At 41.8% G+C, this 24,977-nt stretch overlaps 1 protein-coding gene across 1 annotated transcript in view; it reads left to right on the top strand.

Annotated features, from left to right (window-relative positions):
- Window positions 1-24,977, top strand: part of LOC121001798 (cadherin-19-like) — a 379,802-nt gene that overhangs the window by 306,547 nt on the left and 48,278 nt on the right. The window contains exon 10 of the mRNA XM_040433012.1: window positions 17,069-17,186. Coding sequence (XP_040288946.1) covers window positions 17,069-17,186 — 118 coding nt within the window. The remainder of the gene's footprint in view (window positions 1-17,068; window positions 17,187-24,977) is intronic.

Genomic DNA, 24,977 nt, shown 5'->3' with positions numbered 1-24,977 from the left:
CAGAAAAAAGTTGGTCCTTAGGCATGTTGATGAGCATGGCAAGTTGCATGCATGGTTGCTTATATGCTGACAAGTATATTGCTAGCACCATGAAAAATGATGACTATCGGATTGTTTTCCTGCTGCTAAAAGTGGGGCAAAATTATTGTATTACCAGAATACGCCATGCACACAGCTTGCTGCAGCTTTCACCTAGTTGACACCAGCGTGTCTGACAAGGAGGCTGGAGATGAGTGAATTTGAGCGACGGTTTTCTGAAATTTCCCAAAAGTTTTGATTTGATCTGAATTTATTTGCTGTGAATCGCGTTAAAAACAGCTATTTCCTGGCTGCAGAGAGCCTGTACTGTGGTGTAGAACACTGTGCCTTGCAGTAACACGCATACTGAGTCCGCTGTGGTAGTGAAACAGTACTGTGAGTCAGTATGACACGCACATGATAAGTGTCGGTCTTAGAATCACTGCACACTTCACTTATTTGGACAGTTATGGGGCAAAAATGGACCAAATAACTGAAGTGTGAACTCAGCCTTACAGGTCGATGTTAGCGCCAGTTATAACGAATCGTGCAGAGTCCCAAGATCCTACTGTAGCTTGAAAGAGCACACTGCTTTTACATTGTTTTCAGTTGATTCCACATAGATGTCTACAGAACCTGTTGTCACGGATGGTGTACAGGAAACAAGACAATGCAATACAATAATGACTCACTGGATCCACAACTAAGGAACAAAAGGGAGACCCCTACATGAGACCTGCCACTCTCCCTAATTGCTCAGCCTATGCGAACACCCCAAAGGTGGATGGGCGCATATCCACGTACCGCGGCTATCTAATACCTGAAGACCCTACAATAGTGAGGGGACACGACCACCGGCTCCCTACACTAGACACGGAGGGAGTCAGGGTCACCTGAAAATCCAGCAGACAGAAAATCACAAATAAAGGAACAGCACTTATCTTGCAGAGGACTGGGAAATAGAAACAGCAAGCACACACACTCCAGGAAGTTGTATAAGCCGCAACCTAATGCATCATGGGGAGGAACTTAAAGGGAAGCAATCAGTCCAACTGCATGACAGCTGAGATAGACTAACGAGATAAGGAACTTAACCAAAACAAAGAAACTCAAGGAGGAGGATCTGGAAAGCTCCTGTCAGAGCTTTTCAACTGTCTGGTTGTGACACCTGTTCTATTTAACGCTTATAAAAATAGCGCCCCCCCTCCCCGACAGAGTGGAGAGGGTGTCAGCAGTAAGTTTGAGTCAACATCACTGATTATTTTGCCCTTCCTCTGATCCATCAGAACAATAACCCCCCAAAAAACGGGTCCTGTCTGTTGAGCATCCGCCTTTACTAGGACAGCATTTGGTCAGTAATCAATCAGCACTGGAGTGGATCTAAAACAGAGATGACAAAAAGGCAAAATAGTGGTCCAGTCATGGAGTGGGGAAGGTGGGAGAACAGCTTTAGAAGTCAACTGAGTGGCCCATATTAGTGTTGAGGTAGCAGAAGCATGAGGAGACCACAGCATTGCCCAGTGAGATAGTAAGGATGCGGCAGCAGCAGCAGCATGAGGAGAACACAGAGTGGCCCATTTGCAGAATGTTGAGGTGGCAGCAGCATGAGGAAGCCACGGAGTGGCCAAGTGACATAGTGTTGAGTTAGCAGCAGCATGAGGAGGCCACAGACTAGCAAGGTGACATAGTGTAGAGGTTGCAAGAGCAGCATTAGGAGGCCACAGGGTTGCCCAGTGAGATAATGTTAAGTTAGCAGCAACTTGAGGAGATCACAGAGTGGCAAGGTGACATAGTGTGGAGATGGCAGGAGCATGAGTAGACCACAGAGTGGCACAATGATAGAGTATGAAGGTGGTAGCAGCAGCATTAAGAGACCACAGACTGGCCCAGAGACAGAGTTGTGAGTTGACAGCAGCATGAGGAGACCACAGAGTGGCAAGGTGACATAGTGTGAAAGTGGCAGCAGCATGAGGAGACCACAGAGTGGCCCATAGACAGAGTTATGACTTGGCAGCAGCATGAGGAGACCACAGAGTGGCATAGTGTGGAGGCGGCAACAGCAGCATGAGGAGACCTGGGTGAGGTGGAAGCAGCATCAGGAGACCACAGAGATACCCAGTGACAGAGTGGGGAGGTGGTTGGCAGTAACAGTACCCGCTGACGATGGTGGGCGTAAGAAGGAGCACTTTGCATCAGATGTGTGACATCAGGTGGGTTGCAGCATCAGAATAGTAGCTGAGGCAGGGAGCCAGAAGAAACCAGTCTCTTTTGTCAAGGTTTGGGTGAAGCAGTATAGATGATCTATTCTGATGCATCAGGCATTGGTGGATGAAAATACTGGCTGATCCATTCCTGATTCATCTGACAAAGGTCAGTCTCTCCACATTTTAGGTGGACAGGCGAGTTCTCCTTGGGCAAACTATGGACCCGGGCGCAATAAACACTTGCTCTGATGCCACACTACTGGCCGGGCAGGACAGCTTTTCCAGGGCAAACTCTGCCAGTTGCGGCCACAAATCCAGTTTGGCTGCCCTGTAGTCCAGCAAATCTTGAATGTGGGGTGTCAGGGTGGTGTCCAAGTATGCCACCACCTGCTGGTTCAGGTTCTGTTCCATATCTAGCTACTGCTGCTGCTCCTGCTGGTGAGAAGTTTCTTCAGTAGGCAGGTGAAGAAAGCTGCTCCTCAGCGACTCTAGACTCAAGTTGCTCCATCTCCACTACAAACTGCCACGGTGTGTATGGGTCCTCTGCCTCCTCTTCCTAATCTCCTTCTTGCTCCTCCGGCTGCTTCTGCTCCTCCTCTCCTGTCACCCGTGTAGAAAGACCACCCATTTCCCTATTTTGCTAGTGATGAGCCGCATAGGCAATATTCATTTTTGTGATATTTCACAAATTTTTCGCATAATATACGCAATAAATTAGCGAATTCTAGAATTTGTAATCTCCAGTCATTATTTTTGCGATTGCGCAAATCGGCTCAAATGATGCACATATTTTTAGGCGCAATACGTGCAGCTTCACATTTTATCAGGTCTGAGTAGATATTACTGATTGATGCACTAAGTATTGTTGTGACATCACAGCACTATGTCTGTAGCATGTATTTATAGACAGCAGAGAAACAGTAATTCCTATCACACTACCTAACACCTTGCACTGGAACCTATCAGCTACACTATATCACTATCTAACCTACACTGACTATCTCCCACTAACTATCTGTATTATATATATGAGCTAACTAACTATCTAATGAAATTGGATAAGGAATAGGACCCAGATGAAAGCACAGAGCACAGCAATGACACTGCTCTCTCTCTCAGAACTGCAAAAAACGGCAGAAAATGGCTGCTGGGGATTTTCCTATATAGTAAGGGGTAGGCAACTTTCCTATTGGTTGCTAGGGATGTTGCTAAGCTTTGAGAAAGATATTGCAGCCTTCTCTTTGGCCCACAAGCAAGAAGGGAGGTTACTGATGGAAAAAAACATCTAGAATATTCGCGATTACGAATATATAGCACTATTATTCGCAAATTCTTGAAGTGGCGATATTCACGATAAAAATTTGCAATTAGAATGTTCGCGATCAACACTAGTGTTGAGCGTGAATATTCAAATATCATTTTTTTTTGCGCGAATATCGCCACTTCAAGAATTCGCGAATATTTACAATATAGTGCTATGTATTCATTATATCGAATATTCTGCATTTTTTTCCATCTGAACACATGATTCCTCTCTGCTGTTTGCTTGTGGGCCAATGAGAAGGTAGCAATGTCAAGTTCACAACAATACTTAGTGCACCAATCAGTAATCTGTAGGCAGACCTGCTAAAATGTAAAGTTGCACGTAGTGCAAAAAAATATTCTAATCGCTGCCAATTAGCACCATTGCAAATATATTGGAGCACTTTATCTTCATATAAAGCTATTGTAAAGTTCTGCTGTGCCAACCATTTTCTCCAGTCTCAGGAGAAACTCATGAAACTTCTAGCAGCTTGAAAAATGTAGCCAAAGTGACCCACGCCTGTATTTCGTGTTCCGAATGAGCATTACGCGATTTTTACATTGCCGATTTTTCACATTCAATACCATATTCTTGAATTTGCGAATATATGACAAATATTATACAAAATATTAGTGAAATAATGCGAATTCGAATAAAGCCCCTGCCGCTCATCACTAATCAACACTATTCGCTACACATTGCTTGTGCTCCAATGTCCTCTTCCTCCTCCATTTCAGCCCCCAGAGGGCTCATGTTGCCGTGAGATGTAGGTGCCACGTCTCCAGTCCCCTGACCAGCCAGATTTGCCAGCATCTTTTTCCAGGACATGAATTAGTGGAATGACGTTGTTCATCCCATAGTCCTTGGACACTGACAAATAAAGTGGCCTCCCCAAAGGGCACGAGCAAACGGCCAGTGTCACACATGAGCTGCCACTGGCTAACACAGGGGAATACCTCTGTCCGCTTGGATAATCAAGAAATCATTTATAGCCTTTCTCTGTTCGTATAGTCGGTCCAACATATGGAGGGTGGAATTCAAACGGGTAGAAATGTCTCATATCACCCTATGTTGGGGGATGCCGTTCTGCCGCTGTAGCTCAAAGAGGGTGTGCTTTGCCATCTACCTGAAGTGCTTGCAAAGTTTCCTGGCCATTTTTAGGATGTCTTGCATATGGGTGAAACACTCCGGGAAACGCTTGACAACCAGATTAAACATGTGCGCCATGCAGGGCGCATGGCTCATGCATCCTTGATGCAGCGCCAACACCATATTGTTCCCGTTGTCAGTCACATTTTTTACGATTTTAAGTTGTCGTGGAGAAAGACTGGATTCTGTTTCTTGATGAAGGACGCGGAGCAGTTCCTACCTTGCGTGACTCCATTCGTCCAGGAAAACTAGGTGCAGAATAGCATGACACCACCGTGCCCTGCACATGTGGTATGCTGGTGGGGCACTGTTAATTGTCCCTGCAGTGGAGGCTGAGGTCATGGTGGAGGATGAGGAGGCAGAGGAAGACATTGTTGCAGGACCAGCGGCGTGAGAACGTGGAGGCAGAAGCGGAGTCACCTGGCCAAGTTGCTGGTTTGGCTGGGCAGGAACCACATTTGCCCAGTGAGCCGTAAAGGACATATATTGTTCTTGACCGTACTGTAGTTACAGCTCCATACGTCGGCGCTGCCATGCCCTTTGGCAAACACCGACAGGCTCAAGGACTGTCCCACCTTCTGTTCTACATATTTGTGCAGGGCTGGTACTGCCTTTTGGCAAAGAAATGACTGCTTGGGACTCTCCACCTCGGCTTAGCACAAGTCATTAGTTCTCTGAAAGGTGCAGAGTCCACCACTTGGAAAGGGAGGGACTGCAGCACCAGCAACTTGGCCATAAGCACATTCAGCTTCTACACCGTTGGATGAGTGCACGCATACTATTTTCTCTTGGAAATCACTTCAGTGATCGATTGCTGACAGAATGATTGAAAAGGAGTAGGAGGATGAGGAGCAGGAGCATTAGAAGCTGAAGATGAAGGGAAGGACAGACAGCTCCCTTCAGCTGAGGTGGTGGAGCCTTGACTGCCTGAAATCGGGTGCGTGCCACTGGGTGATGTTGCTGCAGCAGGCTGGACCACAACATTTGAGCCACGGTTCTCCCAGGCCACTTTATGCTGACGCTGAATATGTTGACGCAGGGCCGTGGTGCCAACATTGGCACCCTGGCCATGCTTAATCTTCTGCCCACAGATTCGGCAAATGGCCATTTTCACCTCCTCTATCGGCTTAACAAGAAAACTGCCACACCGCCGATTATTTTACCCCCAACACTTTGCACTGACTGCTACCGTTGCTGCCTCTGTGAACCCCTGCACCACTACTTTCCAGGCAGGTAGGCTCCTGCGAAGTGGGTGGTCTACCCCAGGCACGTTTGGCTCCCAACCTCCTACTGCTGACTCCCGAGCACGCTGCCGACTTGCTGGCTCCACCACTGCCTCACGCGCAAACTGCCACCCTCTTCTCCTGATGATGATGAAGCCCCTTCGTCATCTGGCTCCCAATTGCGATCGGCTGAATCATCATTGAATACTGGCTGCATGTCACTAATGTCCATTTCAATGGTTTCTGAGCTACTTGCCAGCATACTAGAAGAAGCGGTGGATGTCTCCTCCTCCTCTAGTAGCTCGTACTTGCTGTATAGTGGAGCTGAGCCCGCAGCATATAATGCTTCTCTGGCTGAAGGAACTGAAAAGGACAGAGACAGGTTGAGGACAGGTGAGGGTGCAGGGCCTGCTCCCGGGCCATGCCAACTAACGGTTGTGTCTGATGAACCCACCAACTCTTGGCTGGGGGTGTTTGATGTCACTTGGGATGAAGTGGATGACCGAGTCAACTATTCAAGAGACGCTGAGTTGCTGGTCAAGACACGACCGCTAGATGACACCGGGAGCTTAGACCTCTCAAAGTGACCCCTGCTGCCAGGCCCCCTTACTCTGCTGCGACCTGTGCCAGAAACATTTAGGCCTCTGCCCCTCCCCTGTGCAGGGACTGTCACTTCTCTGTCTGACATACTGTTAGATCAAATAAATAAAAAGGAAATGAATACACCCTAAAATAGGCTTTAGAACATATAACTGCTTTTGAACAGGGGTGCATAACCTTTTTTTGTCTGGGGGCCGCATTGTCACATTGCTCTATTTCAAGGGGCTGCAAATAAAAAAAATATTTTTGATTGCCGCTCATCGGTCTATTACACCAGCCAGTGCAAAGTGACTGAGGAGGAATGATCACTACCACAGTCATTCCGCCTTCATTTAGTTATATTGATTATTGGTAGTCCATCCCTGATTACACAGGGAGATGTGCTGCAGATAATAGTACATCTTTCATCCTGATAAAATATGCAAATCAGATGCTAAACGAGAAATTCCTTGTTTATCGACTGATCAGCTGCACAGATATACTGGCCAAATATAAGATATGAGCGTTCCTATGAAGAATTGTTCCCAGTAATTGTCCCGAATATCGTGCTGCAGCATAGCCCCTGAAACCAAAAAGTTATAATGACCTGCTCCCCACCACTCCGGTCCTTCGCACTGCCCCCACTCTTTACACCTGGCAGTGCATGGACATGGTCATACACCACTCCAGCCAATAACTTGTTTACGCGGTGATGTGGCCACTAGTAGCATGTCACTTCTGAAGCCAGTAATTGACTGGAGCCATGCAAGTGACCATGGTCATTCACTGCAACAGCGCAGGTACCGGAAGATAGAGGCAGCGGGGGCAGTGCAGAGGACCAGAGCATAGTGGAGCAGGTAAGTATGAATCTTCTGTTTCAGAGGTCATGCTGCAGGAACTTGTTAAAAAAAAAAAAAAATCACCAGAAAAGTGGCGACATTTCCTTCCATCCTGCCTCCTATTCTTAAATCAGTTCTTTCCCTCACTGCAGAGGACAGAGCTCACTGGTTATTACCATTTCCTGCCAATGTAATATAGGTGCCATGTAATAACCAGTAAGCACTTTACCTTGCTAGTGGGGAAGGCGCTTATTGGTTAACACTTTAATGACCAGGTCTGAAAAGGCCTTAATGACCAGACACTTTTTTGTGATTTAGCGCGCATGGTGGTTCAAACGGTTGTAACTATTAGTGTTGATCACGAATATTCGAATTGCGAATTTTAATCGCGAATATCGGCACTTCGAGAATTCGCGAATATTTAGAATATCGCTAAATATATTCGTAATCGCGAATATTCGATTTTTTTTTTAAATACCAGTTCATGCGGATTTTTTAGACAAATTTTTTGCGAATTTTCGCAAACAAGAAAATAATGCCTAGAGATCATGAATTCGCAAATTCTCGAATATATGGCGAATATTCGCCCCTGCCGCTCACTATCTTATTTCTTGGACTACCAAAATAATTTTTGCAACAATTTTTATTTGGGGGAAACTGTACAAAACATTTTTAGCTCCTTATTCTTTAAATATGCAAACTGACACCAAAATAATTATAATTAGTTATTAATTTTGTGTAGACCGTTTGGTTATATAATATGTATAGTTTCAAGTGAATGGGGTGGTAATGGTGACGGTTTTGGGTGGTGTGTTTTTTCTTTTATGTATTTAATTTTTTTATATTTTCTTAATTTTTATGATTTTTCTGCTACATAATATATATTCCCCAAGAGCTCATAAAAATACCTTGGGGGACACCGTCACTTTTTTAAATGTTGCACTTTTTCCTTTTTATTTTTTCCTTTTATTTGTATTTCATTAATATTTTATTGTATTTTTTATAATTGTTTATTATTTATTTTTTTTATATATTTTTTTCCGCATAATATGTCCCACAAGAGGTCAAGAATAGACTGTTGGAGGACAATGAACACTTTTCCTTTTTATTGTGTTTGTATTTTTTTTTATTATTATTATTATTAATATTATTTTAAATTTTCTATTATTTTTTTTAAATATATTTTTGCCACATAATATGTCCCCAAAATGGTTATAAAAAGACTGTTGCAGGACATTGAACACTCTTTCATTTAGCACTTTTTCCTTTTTATTTTTTTTATAATTTTCTATTTTTTTGACACATATTTTATTTCTCTTTTATTCCATTTGTATTTTAATACATTTTTTATTTAGTTTTCCAATTTTTGTAAATAATTTTTTTACTTATTTATTTTAAATATTTTTACCTCATCATTTGTCCCCAAGAGGTCACTGAAAGAGACTTTTTTTTTTTTTTTTACTATTTCCACTGGCATCCAAAGGAGCCCCAGTTACAGGGAAACCAGCCTGCTCGGGGGGAAGGGGAGCTTTGCACCAGGGCAGAGCTGATCAGGGTCTACTGACCCAGCACCTCTGCGCTCCTCTGCCCCAGAGACACCTAGCGATCACGTGATCGCCGGGTACACACTGCAGAGCACTCAGAGGAGAAGGCAGAAGCGCTGATAAAGCACTTCTGTCTTCTCCTTGGCTTCCCCGCTCTGACTAACAGCAGGGGACACTTTCCGTTCCTGCTACAGGACGGGAGCAGGAGCTGTCGTCCATCACTGTGCGGCAATCTGGGCAGAAACACAGCTGATCACAGAATCAGTTGTGTTTCTGCCAAGCAGGACGGGGGCTGCAAACCATTGCTCTGGGGGCTGAATGCCGGCCGCAGGTTGTGCACCCCTGTTTTAGAACATATTACTTCACCACTGAAGGCAAAAAAGCCCTTATTTTTTCACACTAATGCACCACAATAAAAGCTATAGTTTTCTCACTTCACCACACAACAGCTAATAAGCCTTTTTTTCTCCACTAATACACCCCAAAAAAGTCTTTAGAACATATAACTGCACCGCTGAACGGCAAATAGGCACCCTGCTAATGGCTGCATCACACAGCACTTGCACCCCAATAACAATAAGGTTTGCTGGAATTACAGAGGTATCATCTACTGCAAACCTAAAAGCAGCAGTATAATGGCAATTTGGATCCCCAGTCAGTCCAGCAAGGTGTAATAGGATTGCTACTATTACCCAGGCTGTACACTCCCCTACTGAACCCTGTTCTCCTTTTATAGTGTGGAATAATTCCTCCCTATTATTACCCTACACTTCTAATGATCTTTCCCTGAACTTCTATTCAGAAAAATAAAAGTTTTGAAGTCTTTCCTGGCACTTTCCCTATCACCTGCTGACGTCTCTCCCTGCATTAAGTACACTGGAAAATGGCTGAATCCAAGATGGCTGAGGCTATTTATAGGGCTGTAACATCACAGGGATGGTTGGCTGCTGATTGGCTGCATGCACGGCATTGTGGGTGATCCCTAGTTCCCAGAGTTCTGTGCTCCATGTCCTAACATGTGCAGCAGCCATTTTAGGAAAAAATGCGATCCGTTACCATGAAGCATCAGGAAATTCGGATTTGGTTCAAATCAAATTTTTCCTGAAATTCGTATCGAATTCCACTTTGTTAACTTCGATTTGCTCATCTCTAAAGGAGGCCTAAATCCCTCCTGCCCTCTGCTGAGTGACCAACCTCCCGCCATCTTTACTATGGCAAGCAGCATAAGACACATCAATTATATTACTTTTGATTCTGGTAACTGAGGACAGTTTTGAATCTGGTCGCTGACAGCAAGGTCTCTGCTGTATTCGCCAACATTGTTATGAACATGTGATGTTGGCAGATCAACCCCTTGTATTCTGCAGCCAAAGCTGACCGCAGAATAAAGAAGGTTTGGGGGCGGTCTGCGCCTGCATTTCCATCTCCATTGGGTCCCTGTGCTGCCATGACGGGGACCCGATGGCTGAGGAGGCAGCTTAATGCCTTGCACAAGCATCGTGCTTGCCTTCTATGGAAGTCTTGGAAAAAAAATAAAAAGTAAAAAAAGTTAAAAATGTGTTTTTCATAATAAAAAAGAAATTTTCAAGTAAAAAACAAAAAAACAAACAAAAAAAAACAATATCCCTTTCCATAATAAAGACACAAAGTTGCAAAGAATAGAAGAAAAAAAAGAAAAGCAGACTTATTAGGTATCACCGCATCTGTAATGACTGGCTCTAGAAAATATTGCATAATAGATGAATGTCGTAAAAAATAAACAATAAAAATTGTGCCAAAAAAGCTATTTTTTATCACCTTACATCATTAAAAGTAATTGCAAGTGATTAAAAGTGATTGCAAGTTATTAAAAACCTGTATATACCCTAAAATAGTACCAATCAAACCGTCACCTCATCCCGCAAAAAAATGAGAACCTACATAAGACTATCACCTAAAAAATAAAAAATATAGCTTCCAGAAAATGAAAAATGACACAAAAGCATGATTTTTTTTTCAAAAATGCTTCTATTGTGTAAAACTGAACTAAATTAAAAAAATTTACATATTAGTTATTGCCACATCTGTAAAGGCCTGATCTATAAAAATATCCCATGGTCTAAGGTGAATGGTGTAAAAAAAACAAAAAAACAAAAAACAAAAACTCTGCCAAAACAAGCTATTTTTTGTTCACTTTGCCCCAGAAAGTGTAATATTGAATATCATGAAAGTAGTACATTTATGTAGAAGAATGCAATGGTGATTTTCTCACCTCAAGCAATTTATTGAAACAAAAGCCAACAACAGTGGTGGGTATACCCCCACAAAAAATGTCAATGTCTCAAAAACTTGTCATGTGGCTTTGAGCATCAATTACAGCTTGACAACGATGTTTTATGCTGTTTATAAGTCGACTTAGGCTACTTTCACACTGGCGTTTTGGATTTCCGTTTGTGAGATCCGTTCAGGGATCTCACAAGGGGTCCAAAACGGATCATTTTGGCCTTAATGCATTCTGAATGGAAAAGGATCCGTTCTGAATGCATCAGTTTGCCTCAGTTTTACAGCGTTTTGGTGTCCGTCTGACGAAACAGAGCCAAAAGGATCCGTTCTGACACACAATGTAAGTCAATGAGGACGGATCCGTTTTCTATGACACAATAGAAAACGGATCCGTCCTCCATTGACTTTCAATGGTGTTCAACACGGATCCGTCTTGGCTATGTCAAAGATAATACCAACAGATCCATTCTGAACAGATGCAGATGGTTGTATTATCTGAACGGATCCGTCCGTCATAACAGGAGAGAAAGTATTAAGAACAGATACAACTTCTCTTTTTGAATCCACTCCTGGTTTTGGTTTCCAAAATTGCATCAGGAAACCTGATCATGTTGCTGTAACCTATGAATCATCTTATCTACAGTAAATCCCCTATCTTTTCTCCCAGCTCTATACGGGAGCAATTAGTAATATTGGTAATCTGCAAAACTGACTTAGCAGATCCACTACTTTTTATCAAATTTCGACTTCAATATGGATATATATTCAAACAGTTCACACAGTTTGTCACTTTGTAAAATGAGCAAAATTATTTAATTTTGCTTGAGGGCAAAAATTTTTATACTTCTAATGTTAGATTTAGTAGACACTGTATTGTGTCTATCAAGCTGACTGTGATTGTCAAAAGCATAGAATATTCAATCAGCATTTAAATGAAGCTGCCGTGTACAAAATAAATAGCTTTTATGTGAAAATGGTATAGTCAATGTTTTCTTTTTCAAACATTTTGATTATGACACTTGAGAATATGAATATGCTAATTATATATGCATGCAGTCCAAATATTTGAGGCCACATTGGAAATCTGTGGTGTTTGGTTTCTTTTATTTAAACCTGCAGATAAACATGCAGTTTTATAATGTTGAAAAGCCTAAATCAACAAAGGAGCTATACAGAGATGTAATTGCATAGACTGACATATGTTGTCCATTGTCTCGCATTGTAAAAAATAAAATACCATGCTGTATACAATACAAAATGTTCTGGAAAAAAATTGCACTTTAAAACTACGGATAACTGAGTGCCACAATATTATTTAACTTCTGTACAGCACACGTTTTACTGTATCCTTCCTTATGGAACAGTGCAGCCCACTTTACAGCAAATAAAAAAGGATGCATACTGGAACAGTGTATGCCAAAAGGACACTGTGTAGGTATGCACTGGGTGCTTGCGGCCCAATGAATACATTCAGCCTATGCGATGGGTGTTTTCCTGGCTCATACGCTAAACGTATACGGAAATGAATATGTGAATAAAGCCTTAGCCTAGTTCACATGAACGTATGGCTTTTATAGTTTTTTGCGGTTAGTTTTTCACGGATCCATTGTTCCGTTTTTGAGTTCCGTTGTGTTTCTGTTCTGTTTTTCAGTTCCGTTTTTCAGTATGGCATATACAGTACACAGTAATTACATAGAAAAAATTGGGCTGAGCATAACATTTGAAAATAGATGGTTCTGCAAAAACGGAACGGATACGGAAGACATACGGATGCATTTCCTTATGTGTTCCATTTTTTTGCTGACCCATTGACTTGAATGGATCCACGGAACGTGATTTTGCGTGCAATAATAGGACATGTTCTATCTTTCAACGGAACGGAAAAACAGAAATACGGAAACTGAATGCTTACGGAACACATTCCGTTTTTAATGTGGAACCATTAAAATGAATGGTTCCGTATACAGACCGTATACGGAACACAAAAAAACGGCCCATACACTCGCAAAAAAGAACAATCGTGTGAACTAGGCCTTAGAGCAATTGTTCACCTCTTATAATTGTGCTAATGCCTCAGTCTTTTTAAGAAGCACATACCAAGCAGTTTTGTGATGGATAGAATAGTTTCAAAACGAATGGAAAGTGAGCAGAAAACAGAACCCCAATAAATATTTCAGTACTATAACCAGAAGACGCACAGTGCGCACAAGCATACAGATGCAGTAACTGTAGCTTCCAAAAAAACACATGTTGATCATTACACATCTGTAACAATGCTAGTTGTCACAAGACCACAGAGCTGGACTTTACTTACAACAGTCACCTTTCCCAAGTGCTAATAGTATCTCTTGGTACTCCGATACCCCCGGTACTACTAAACCAGACAACAACCAAGTGGTCAGAGTCAACATATATGAAGCATGTATCAACAATGTCAGTCAAACATGTACTGAAATAGACTCACTGAGAGGTGACAAGAATGAATGATGATATCCATGGGTGTGAAGAGGATGTAAGTCAAGAAATTGAGTTGATGGAACATTGTATCATATACAAGTTGACAAACGACATTGAACAAAAAAAAAAAAAGATGCACTGAACTGACCCTGCTTTGAAATACAACCCAGCAAGAGAGCCAAGACAAACCCAAACCAACAGAACAAAACCAAACAGACAATACAAGAATCACAGGGATATAATAAACAACTAACTTCAATGCTGCCAGCAATGAAAGGTCGAGGAACCACAGGTCCCTGTATAAACTGGCACAACACATCATACAATAACAAGACACTATAAATCTGGAAACAAATTCATAGAGCATGTGTTATCTCTAGCAACCAGAGAAGCAAAAGACCTTTTCAAGACTAAGCAATCAATTGCATATCAACTTCCCCAAACCATTTTAGTACACAGGTGAGGAAGAGGCAGCAGGGAAATACCCTTTGCTCTTAACATCACTATATGCTGAAAATAGTGCCTACATTAATGAGATTGTGTCATATATATGGTGCACAGACTGCCAGAGATGTGCCTAATTTATTTATCTTACTTAATTTCAGGAAGATCAATACTGGCCTATGAGAAGCCAGTCTTGATAAATCTCCCCCATAGTATCAAACCTTCTTTCTCTTTGGGCTTTATTTATCTGTCTATAATGTGTGTTCTCTGCTGTTTGGGGGCACCAATTGATGTTTGCTGTGGCCCACTGCTATCTTGTTTTTGCTTAGTTTTATTGTATTAGTGTTGGTGTGCCGTTAGCCGTATGGTTTAATCCCATGCAGACCTTTGCGTACATGTGCGGCAGAAGTCCAGCATTTAAACATGTTGTCCTCTCAGAACTTACCAAAGAATTGTATCAATTAGTGATGAGCGAAGTTAGGAAAAATTTGATTCAGCTTTCACATAGGCACTCGATATTTGATAATTTAACCCAACACAAAGTGCATTCCTTTGTATGTAGTGGGCGCAATGACAGGGAAAGGATATCATGCCTCCAGCCATCATTGAACCCCTCAGATGCCAGGTACATTGCTGATCGCGGCATCTGCGATTAAAATTAAGGGGTTAATCTGGTTAAAAAATTATAATACATGCGTACTTACCTTATCCATTTGCTCGCGATGATGCAGTCGCAGCCATTTTGATTGAATATACTGCGTGATCTTCAATCACGACCACCACAGATGGATTGCAGGGTGGTCGCAACCATGGAAATGAGCAGTGTATAATGTGATGGAAAATTCAATCCAATCAAGAAAGGAGGCAATATGGATAATAACAATACATTAGTAAGTGGCTTCAATTAACTTCCTCTACATAATGATGCCTCTTTCACATGACCATTATTTTTTTTTTCGTTTACGGGCCGTTTTTGCGTTCCGTATATGGTACCATTCATTTCAATGGTTCCGCAAAAAAAATGGAATGTACTCTGTATGCATTCTGTTTCCGTATTTCCATTTTTCCGTTCCGTTGATAGATAGAACATGTCCTACTATTGCACGCAAATCACGTTCCATGCCTCCATTCAAGTCAATGGGTCCGCAAAAAAAAGGAACACATACGGAAATGCATCTGTATGTCTTCCGTATCTGTTCTATTTTTGTGGAACCATCTATTGAAAAATTTATGTCCAGCCCAATTTTTTCTATGTAATTACTGTATACTGTATATGATATATGGAAAAACGGGACAGAAACAGAAACACAAACGGAACAATAGATCCATGAAAAATGGACGGCAAAACACTGAAAAACCATACGGTCGTGTGAAAGAGGCCTAAATGCTACAATATTTGCAATATTTGCTGAAGTGAGACAACCCCTTTAACAAAGTGATTATTTTTCTTTATACTTATAGGTATGCATACTGCCTTCTTTTCATATGTTACTTTTTCATAGAATTTTGCTTCTGAAAGAGTTGATCGCTTTTGGCCTTCTTAATATTTACTGATGTGTGACTGTGACCAAAGATTTATAAGTCACATATAAAATCTGTCTCATCACATTCCTATTGATGTTGTTTTCATACAAAGTCAGGCTACTTTCACACTCGTGTTTGGTGCGTATCCGTCATGGATCTGCACAAACGCATCCGTTCAGATAATACAACCGCATGCATCTGTTCAGAGCGGATCCGTTTGTATTATCTTTAAAATAGCCAAAACGATCTTGAACGCTATTGCAAGTCAATGGGGGACGGTTTCGTTTTCTATTGTGCCATATTGTGTCAGTGAAAATAAATCCGTCCACATTGACTTACATTGAGTGTCAGGACGGATCCGTTTGGCTCAGTTTCGTCAGGCGGACACCAAAACGCTGCTGGCAGTGTTTTGGTGTCCTCCTCCAAAGCGGAATGGAGACGGAACGGAGGCAAACTGATGCATTCTGAGCGGATCCTTATCCATTCAGAATGCATTAAGGGCAAAACTGATCCGTTTTGGACCACTTGTGAGATCCCTGAACGGATCTCACAAATGGAAATCAAAGCGTGAGTATGAAAGTAGCCTAAAACAAATGTCGGGCAAATGAAGTAATTGCCATGGCCTTAGTGGTAACAGTACACTAGTAGAAGTTATTACATTTTGTCGGCAGTATTTTGGAGAATTTCTAAACAGCACATTTGTATCTTTTATATCAAGGTAAAGCCCTATCAAACTATGTTTTAGATGCTTTTTGAGCTTCATTTGCTTTTAAAGCTTCTAGAAAAGCGAGCGTGGTTAAGATGAGTCGTAAACTGTGCCAGATTTAATAATAGCAAGCACTATTATTTCATTGCAAAATATTGGTGTGAATTAAGCTAGGCAAGATGTAATGTAAGGAAGAGAGAAGTGTAAAACAAGTCTAGGAAGATGCAAAACTTCTGCCCACCTCATCTAGTTATAAACTAAATTTTAGACCGCTTTAATAAATCGGCTGAGTTGCCTATAAAGCATTTTTAATATTTAAAATGTTATCATGTATATAATATAATATTTCATTTTAATTCACATAAAAAATTCAAAAAGCATGGCAAAGCTATATAAATAAGGTAACAAACTATATTTGTGTTCTTTGGGTATAACAAGTACCCATTGGATTTTCCATTATGCGTGTTTTTTAATTGAAGAGAAAATTGTTAAGGCTCCCAATAAATTTGCTAAAGCACTCAAGTGATTTTCATGCATTAGTTTGCAAACAAAGTACTGTATCTGTCAATCCAATGATTCAATACATTTTATTCACGGATTGAAAATTATTATTTTTTTTTACATTTCACATTGTCCAAAAGTAATGTATAATTGCAGCATTCATATTACTTTACCAGGTAAATCCATATTTTCGATTAGCTCATTTTAATTACTTCTTTGAATGTGTTAAGTGTTTTGGCACCTCTCTAATTACATATATTGTGTTCAGTTTATTCCATTCAGTGGAAATGGTACTAACATATTATTTTTCCTTAGCCTGTACACACCATAACTGCAATAGATAAGGATGAACCTAAGCTCAGCCATGAATTCTCTTTTACTCAACACCTTGAGGAATCAACCATTGCAAATTTTACTATTACAGACAATGAAGGTAATTTTCTTCACCTACTACTTTGTATGTAACTGTTGTTTTTTCAGTCTGCATTATGGAGATGAGCACACTAATTCTCTCAGTTTAAAAGGTTCACTGCATATACATCATTTCATGTGATTGGAGGTCTGCAAACAGTTGACTGAATTGCTATTGACTTAAAGAGGATTTGTCACCTCTCCTGACATGATTGAATTAATGAATATTTGGATTCCCATTAAACGACAATTACGGATCAGTTATTTTTATGACTTCTGATGTTGTGCCATTCTTCTATTATTACAGCTAGAACTTTATGAATAAAGGTCCACCTGGGTGTTACCAGTTAGGGGTGTGTCACTACAAAGTGTTGTCAATATTCGACTATTCAGGGACACATCCTTTACTGGGAAACCACAGTTGTACATTTTATTCATAAATGTGTAGCAAGAATAATAGAGAAATAAAAGTTCGAATCCAAGTTTTAAAATGGTTTTTCAGTTTAAAAATCAACTAACAAAGTTTTTCACCTCGCAAGACCTTGGGCATAACTGACTTTGCTTTGTCGGAAGCCATACATTTTAATGCTGTACAGAGACGGATCTCCGTACAGCATTAATCAGAAGTTTTGAGCAAAGCTTGAGCAAAGTTTGGTATAAATTATGAATTGATAGAATGAATTTGCTCTTCTCTGGTATATATACAGGTATATACAGTGCTGTCCATAATTATTCATACCCCTGGCAAATTTGGACTTAAAGTTACATTTATTCAACCAGCAAGTAATTTTTTTGACGGGAAATACAAGATGTTCCGCACTGTGGAAAATATCAGAGGCCGTGGTCGGAAGCCAAAAGTGACACCTGTGCTGGCCAGGAGGATAGTTAGAGAGGTGAAAAAGAATCCAAGGATCACCACTAAGGTCATCCTGGTGAATCTGGGCTCTGCTGGTGGCAATGTCTCAAGGCAGACAATCCAACGGACACTGCTCAATGCAGACCAAGGAAGACGCCACTTCTCCAGATAAGGCACACAAAAGCTCGCTTGGCCTTTGCAAAAGCTCATCTGGACAAAGAAGAAGACTTCTGGTCTTCTGTGTTATGGTCAGATGAAACAAACATTGAATTGTTTGGTCACAATGATGTTTCCTTCATTTGGCGTAAAAAAGGAGAAGCCTTCAACCCAAAGAACACCATCTCCACTGTCAAACATGGTGGTGGGAACTTAATGCTTTAGAGGTTTTTTTTTTGCTAATGGACCAGGGAACCTAATCACAGTAAACGGCACTATGAAAAAAGAGCAATACATGAGGATTCTCAACGACAACATCAGGCAGTCTGCAGAGAAACTTGGTCTTGGGAACCAGTGGATATTTCAGCATGACAATGACCCAAAACACACAGCAAAAGTGGTGAAGAAATGGTTAGCAGACAACAACATTAATGTTTTGGAGTGGCCCAGCCAGAGTCCAGACTTGAATCCAATTGAGAATCTGTGGAGGGAGCTAAATATCAGGGTGATGGCAAGAAGACCCTCCAACCTGAAAGATTTGGAGCTCATTGCTAAAGATGAATGGGCAAAAATACCTGTGGAGACATGCAGAAAGCTGGTCTGCAATTATAGGAAGCGTTTGATGAATATATGAAATAATTATATGAATAATTATGGGCAGCACTGTATATATATATATATATATATATATATATATACATACAGCAAAAACGAAGGCAGCACTCCAAGTTTGTGAAAAAGGTGGAAGGTTTATTCACCCAACCAGCAGCAACGTTTCAGCTCTCTCTATGGAGCCTTTGTCCAGCTGAGTAACATGTGCATGATGGCATACATAAATAGTGGCAGTGATTAACATGATTACAAATCAATTCCAATGGTCATAAACATAAATAAGATGAATATAAAAATTTACAGTCATATAAAGAATATAATTCATCCATCCAGCTAGTGTACATATAGTGGCGAATAGGCGCATACATAAAAATTCATAGTGTAATTCATACTGTGTACAATATGCCCCAATCTTACATAATCAGTGATTATTGCAGAAGTGAACAAATATGTGAATAAATTAAAGAAATTACTTAAAAACCTTTGAATGGGTAAGAGGCTGAAGCACCATGGTGGAGACTGCTGGCGTCCGGAAACAACAGCTGCGCATGCGCCGCGCCGCATATTATCGCGAGACTTGCATCAAAACTGAGTGACGTCGCTGGCCATAACAAAGATGGCCATAGTGGAAAAAATGGAGTGAGGGCGCATGCGCCACCAGGCGTTAACGCCCATCCAGCTTCACAGAGTACTAGTTGATAAGATATATACCGCATTTTCAGCAGAGAAGCCGATCCATAGATCGGGGGCCGGCGGTTCAATGCCGGTCACCGTCAGGACATCCGTCATGACAGGGGGGCGTGGTTCTCATGCCAACTCCACCCCATCGTCCAGATATATCGGCGCATCCGCTCCAAAGCGCTCGTGCCTGTCATGTAGTAGCCGATCCAAATCAAGGATCAGTCATAACAGACTGCAAGAGCGCAAGGATCCAATGCATCGGTAAACTTGCAATAACAAAGATATATGAAAAATTTATAAAAAAATAAGGATAACAGCAGGATTATCCAACCGTCCGTGTGGTGTGACCCCAGTCCCACTTACAGGGGCTAGAGCCACAGCAGACAGACAGGGACAATCACTTCACCATTCAGCATCGCAGATAAGTACAAGCATATAAATGAGGATCGCCGACACAGTTCCTCCAGTCTTCACCCCAACTACCATTCATAGTATGAAGTCATAATAAGATCCTGTATAAAACAGAGGAGATAAGGAGAAAACCAATTAGATAAATAGCACATGTTATTTTCCATAAACGTAATCAGAAAAAGAAAGGACATGCATAGTCAGCAGTCAGACTATCCTGAACTCCACATTTAAGCCCTGGGGTTTCAGGGTGCCCAAAGTATAGATCCAGTATAGTTCACGTTTTTTTAAAAGTTTGACACGATCACCCCCACGTCTGGAAGGGGTTATTTGTTCCAGGATTCTAAATCTTAGGTCATTTTGTGTGTGTTTGGCATCAGCAAAATGTTTTGACACTGGGAGGTCCATTTTTTGTTTCCGAATGGAATAGCGATGTTGGTTGAGACGGGTTTTGACGTCCCAAGTAGTCTCCCCAATGTATAGAAGGTTACAAGGGCAAATCAGCAAGTAAATAACATAGGACGAGTCACATGTTAGGTACTGTCTGATTTTCACATTCTGTCCTGAAATTGGATGGGGAAATGTATCACCTTTCAGCATCAGCTTGCAGTTAATGCAATTATAGCATGGGTAGCAACCCTTCCTGGTGGACCCAAAGTAAGACTCGCATGTCTCCCTGGATGTGCCAATATCTGATTTAACCAGTCTGTCGCCTAGATTGCGACTGCGTCGATAGGAGCAAAGAGGTAGGGCCTTAAATTCCTCAATATGTTCAAAGTTACTGGCCAGAATGCGCCAGTGTTTTCTGATAATTGCCGCAATAGTCGTACTATTAGTATTATACTCAGAGACAAACGGGATCCGGGGCTGTGATCGTTTAGGATCACCTAGTCCCGCCTTAATAGTCTCTTTAGTAAGGGGTTTCACCCTATTGGTGTGTTCTTGAATAAGCTTTTTAGGGTAACCGCGTGTCTGGAATTTCTGGCCCATCTCTTTTAGTCTAACATCAACTAGTGCTGGATCTTGTACAATTTTCTTCACACGAAGGAGTTGACTAAAGGGGAGTGACCTAAGCATGGGTTTTGGATGGTGGCTTTCGTAACGCAACAGTGTGTTTTTGTCGGTTGGTTTTACATATAGGTCGGTTATTAGCTTGTCATTTTGGATGCTAACCTGGGTATCTAAAAATTGTATTGTGGATTCAGAGTGGGAGAGTGTAAATTTCACACTGGGATCAATAGTATTAAGGAAAACGTGGAAGGCGATGAGGTCCTCCGTGGCGCCGACCCAAATCAGGAAAATGTCGTCGATGTATCGCCACCACCCCAGCACATGGCTGAAGTGGTGGCACACATAGACGACAGACTCCTCAAGATGGGACATGTAAAGATTTGCGTAAGTCGGCGCCACGTTGGACCCCATCGCGGTACCACGCAATTGTAGGAAAAAGTCATCCTGAAATAGGAAATAATTCCTGGTCAGGATGAACCTGAGAAGGGAACTTAAGAACTGTTGACAGTCAGTACTGTATTGTGTCTTTTCTAGTGTCTGTTCGATAACTCGTATACCTAACTCATGTTCTATAGAGGTATAGAGGCTTACCACATCGAATGAAGCCAATATTGCCCCCTCTGGTATGGACAGATCTGCAATTTTGGTTAAAAAGTCATTGGTATCTCTGATATGGGAACATGATGCTGTTGCATAAGGACGCAAGATTTTGTCAAGGAAAATAGCTACCTTACAAAACAATGAGTCCACGCCCGAGACGATGGGGCGTCCCGGGGGTGGAGTCAGGGATTTGTGTATTTTCGGTAAAGTATATAAAATGGGCGTTGTCGGCTTGTCACAATATAGAAATGAAAAAATATTGTCATCAATTATACCTTTTTCTTTTGCTCTAATCAAGATATCCTTTAATTCTCTTAGCAGCACAAACTTCGGATCATTATAGATTCTCTCATAAACCTTAGTATCAGCCAATTGCTCTCTAATTTCGGCCACATAGGATCCGGTGTCCATGACCACAACCCCACCACCTTTGTCGGCGGACTTGATGGTGAGGCTGTGGTCCGAAGCCAGATCTCTAAGCGCCGAAATTTCTGCTGAAGTGATATTGGCAAATTTCAATGGGTGCTGAAGTGTATCCCGTTTGAGGCCTTCGATGTCGCGTTTGACCGCGAGACCAAAAGCCTCAATGGCAGGGTGGTCAATAACAGGAGTAAAGTCACTTTTAAGAAATAACCCCAAATTTTTCAAATTCAATTCGCTGATACCTGTATCAGCGAATTGAATTTGAAAAATTTGGGGTTATTTCTTAAAAGTGACTTTACTCCTGTTATTGACCACCCTGCCATTGAGGCTTTTGGTCTCGCGGTCAAACGCGACATCGAAGGCCTCAAACGGGATACACTTCAGCACCCATTGAAATTTGCCAATATCACTTCAGCAGAAATTTCGGCGCTTAGAGATCTGGCTTCGGACCACAGCCTCACCATCAAGTCCGCCGACAAAGGTGGTGGGGTTGTGGTCATGGACACCGGATCCTATGTGGCCGAAATTAGAGAGCAATTGGCTGATACTAAGGTTTATGAGAGAATCTATAATGATCCGAAGTTTGTGCTGCTAAGAGAATTAAAGGATATCTTGATTAGAGCAAAAGAAAAAGGTATAATTGATGACAATATTTTTTCATTTCTATATTGTGACAAGCCGACAACGCCCATTTTATATACTTTACCGAAAATACACAAATCCCTGACTCCACCCCCGGGACGCCCCATCGTCTCGGGCGTGGACTCATTGTTTTGTAAGGTAGCTATTTTCCTTGACAAAATCTTGCGTCCTTATGCAACAGCATCATGTTCCCATATCAGAGATACCAATGACTTTTTAACCAAAATTGCAGATCTGTCCATACCAGAGGGGGCAATATTGGCTTCATTCGATGTGGTAAGCCTCTATACCTCTATAGAACATGAGTTAGGTATACGAGTTATCGAACAGACACTAGAAAAGACACAATACAGTACTGACTGTCAACAGTTCTTAAGTTCCCTTCTCAGGTTCATCCTGACCAGGAATTATTTCCTATTTCAGGATGACTTTTTCCTACAATTGCGTGGTACCGCGATGGGGTCCAACGTGGCGCCGACTTACGCAAATCTTTACATGTCCCATCTTGAGGAGTCTGTCGTCTATGTGTGCCACCACTTCAGCCATGTGCTGGGGTGGTGGCGATACATCGACGACATTTTCCTGATTTGGGTCGGCGCCACGGAGGACCTCATCGCCTTCCACGTTTTCCTTAATACTATTGATCCCAGTGTGAAATTTACACTCTCCCACTCTGAATCCACAATACAATTTTTAGATACCCAGGTTAGCATCCAAAATGACAAGCTAACAACCGACCTATATGTAAAACCAACCGACAAAAACACACTGTTGCGTTACGAAAGCCACCATCCAAAACCCATGCTTAGGTCACTCCCCTTTAGTCAACTCCTTCGTGTGAAGAAAATTGTACAAGATCCAGCACTAGTTGATGTTAGACTAAAAGAGATGGGCCAGAAATTCCAGACACGCGGTTACCCTAAAAAGCTTATTCAAGAACACACCAATAGGGTGAAACCCCTTACTAAAGAGACTATTAAGGCGGGACTAGGTGATCCTAAACGATCACAGCCCCGGATCCCGTTTGTCTCTGAGTATAATACTAATAGTACGACTATTGCGGCAATTATCAGAAAACACTGGCGCATTCTGGCCAGTAACTTTGAACATATTGAGGAATTTAAGGCCCTACCTCTTTGCTCCTATCGACGCAGTCGCAATCTAGGCGACAGACTGGTTAAATCAGATATTGGCACATCCAGGGAGACATGCGAGTCTTACTTTGGGTCCACCAGGAAGGGTTGCTACCCATGCTATAATTGCATTAACTGCAAGCTGATGCTGAAAGGTGATACATTTCCCCATCCAATTTCAGGACAGAATGTGAAAATCAGACAGTACCTAACATGTGACTCGTCCTATGTTATTTACTTGCTGATTTGCCCTTGTAACCTTCTATACATTGGGGAGACTACTTGGGACGTCAAAACCCGTCTCAACCAACATCGCTATTCCATTCGGAAACAAAAAATGGACCTCCCAGTGTCAAAACATTTTGCTGATGCCAAACACACACAAAATGACCTAAGATTTAGAATCCTGGAACAAATAACCCCTTCCAGACGTGGGGGTGATCGTGTCAAACTTTTAAAAAAACGTGAACTATACTGGATCTATACTTTGGGCACCCTGAAACCCCAGGGCTTAAATGTGGAGTTCAGGATAGTCTGACTGCTGACTATGCATGTCCTTTCTTTTTCTGATTACGTTTATGGAAAATAACATGTGCTATTTATCTAATTGGTTTTCTCCTTATCTCCTCTGTTTTATACAGGATCTTATTATGACTTCATACTATGAATGGTAGTTGGGGTGAAGACTGGAGGAACTGTGTCGGCGATCCTCATTTATATGCTTGTACTTATCTGCGATGCTGAATGGTGAAGTGATTGTCCCTGTCTGTCTGCTGTGGCTCTAGCCCCTGTAAGTGGGACTGGGGTCACACCACACGGACGGTTGGATAATCCTGCTGTTATCCTTATTTTTTTATAAATTTTTCATATATCTTTGTTATTGCAAGTTTACCGATGCATTGGATCCTTGCGCTCTTGCAGTCTGTTATGACTGATCCTTGATTTGGATCGGCTACTACATGACAGGCACGAGCGCTTTGGAGCGGATGCGCCGATATATCTGGACGATGGGGTGGAGTTGGCATGAGAACCACGCCCCCCTGTCATGACGGATGTCCTGACGGTGACCGGCATTGAACCGCCGGCCCCCGATCTATGGATCGGCTTCTCTGCTGAAAATGCGGTATATATCTTATCAACTAGTACTCTGTGAAGCTGGATGGGCGTTAACGCCTGGTGGCGCATGCGCCCTCACTCCATTTTTTCCACTATGGCCATCTTTGTTATGGCCAGCGACGTCACTCAGTTTTGATGCAAGTCTCGCGATAATATGCGGCGCGGCGCATGCGCA

The sequence above is a fragment of the Bufo bufo genome, chromosome 5 (assembly GCF_905171765.1).
Source record: "Bufo bufo chromosome 5, aBufBuf1.1, whole genome shotgun sequence".
NCBI classification, from domain to species: Eukaryota; Metazoa; Chordata; class Amphibia; order Anura; family Bufonidae; genus Bufo; species Bufo bufo.
This window is presented reverse-complemented; position numbering and strand designations above follow the sequence as displayed.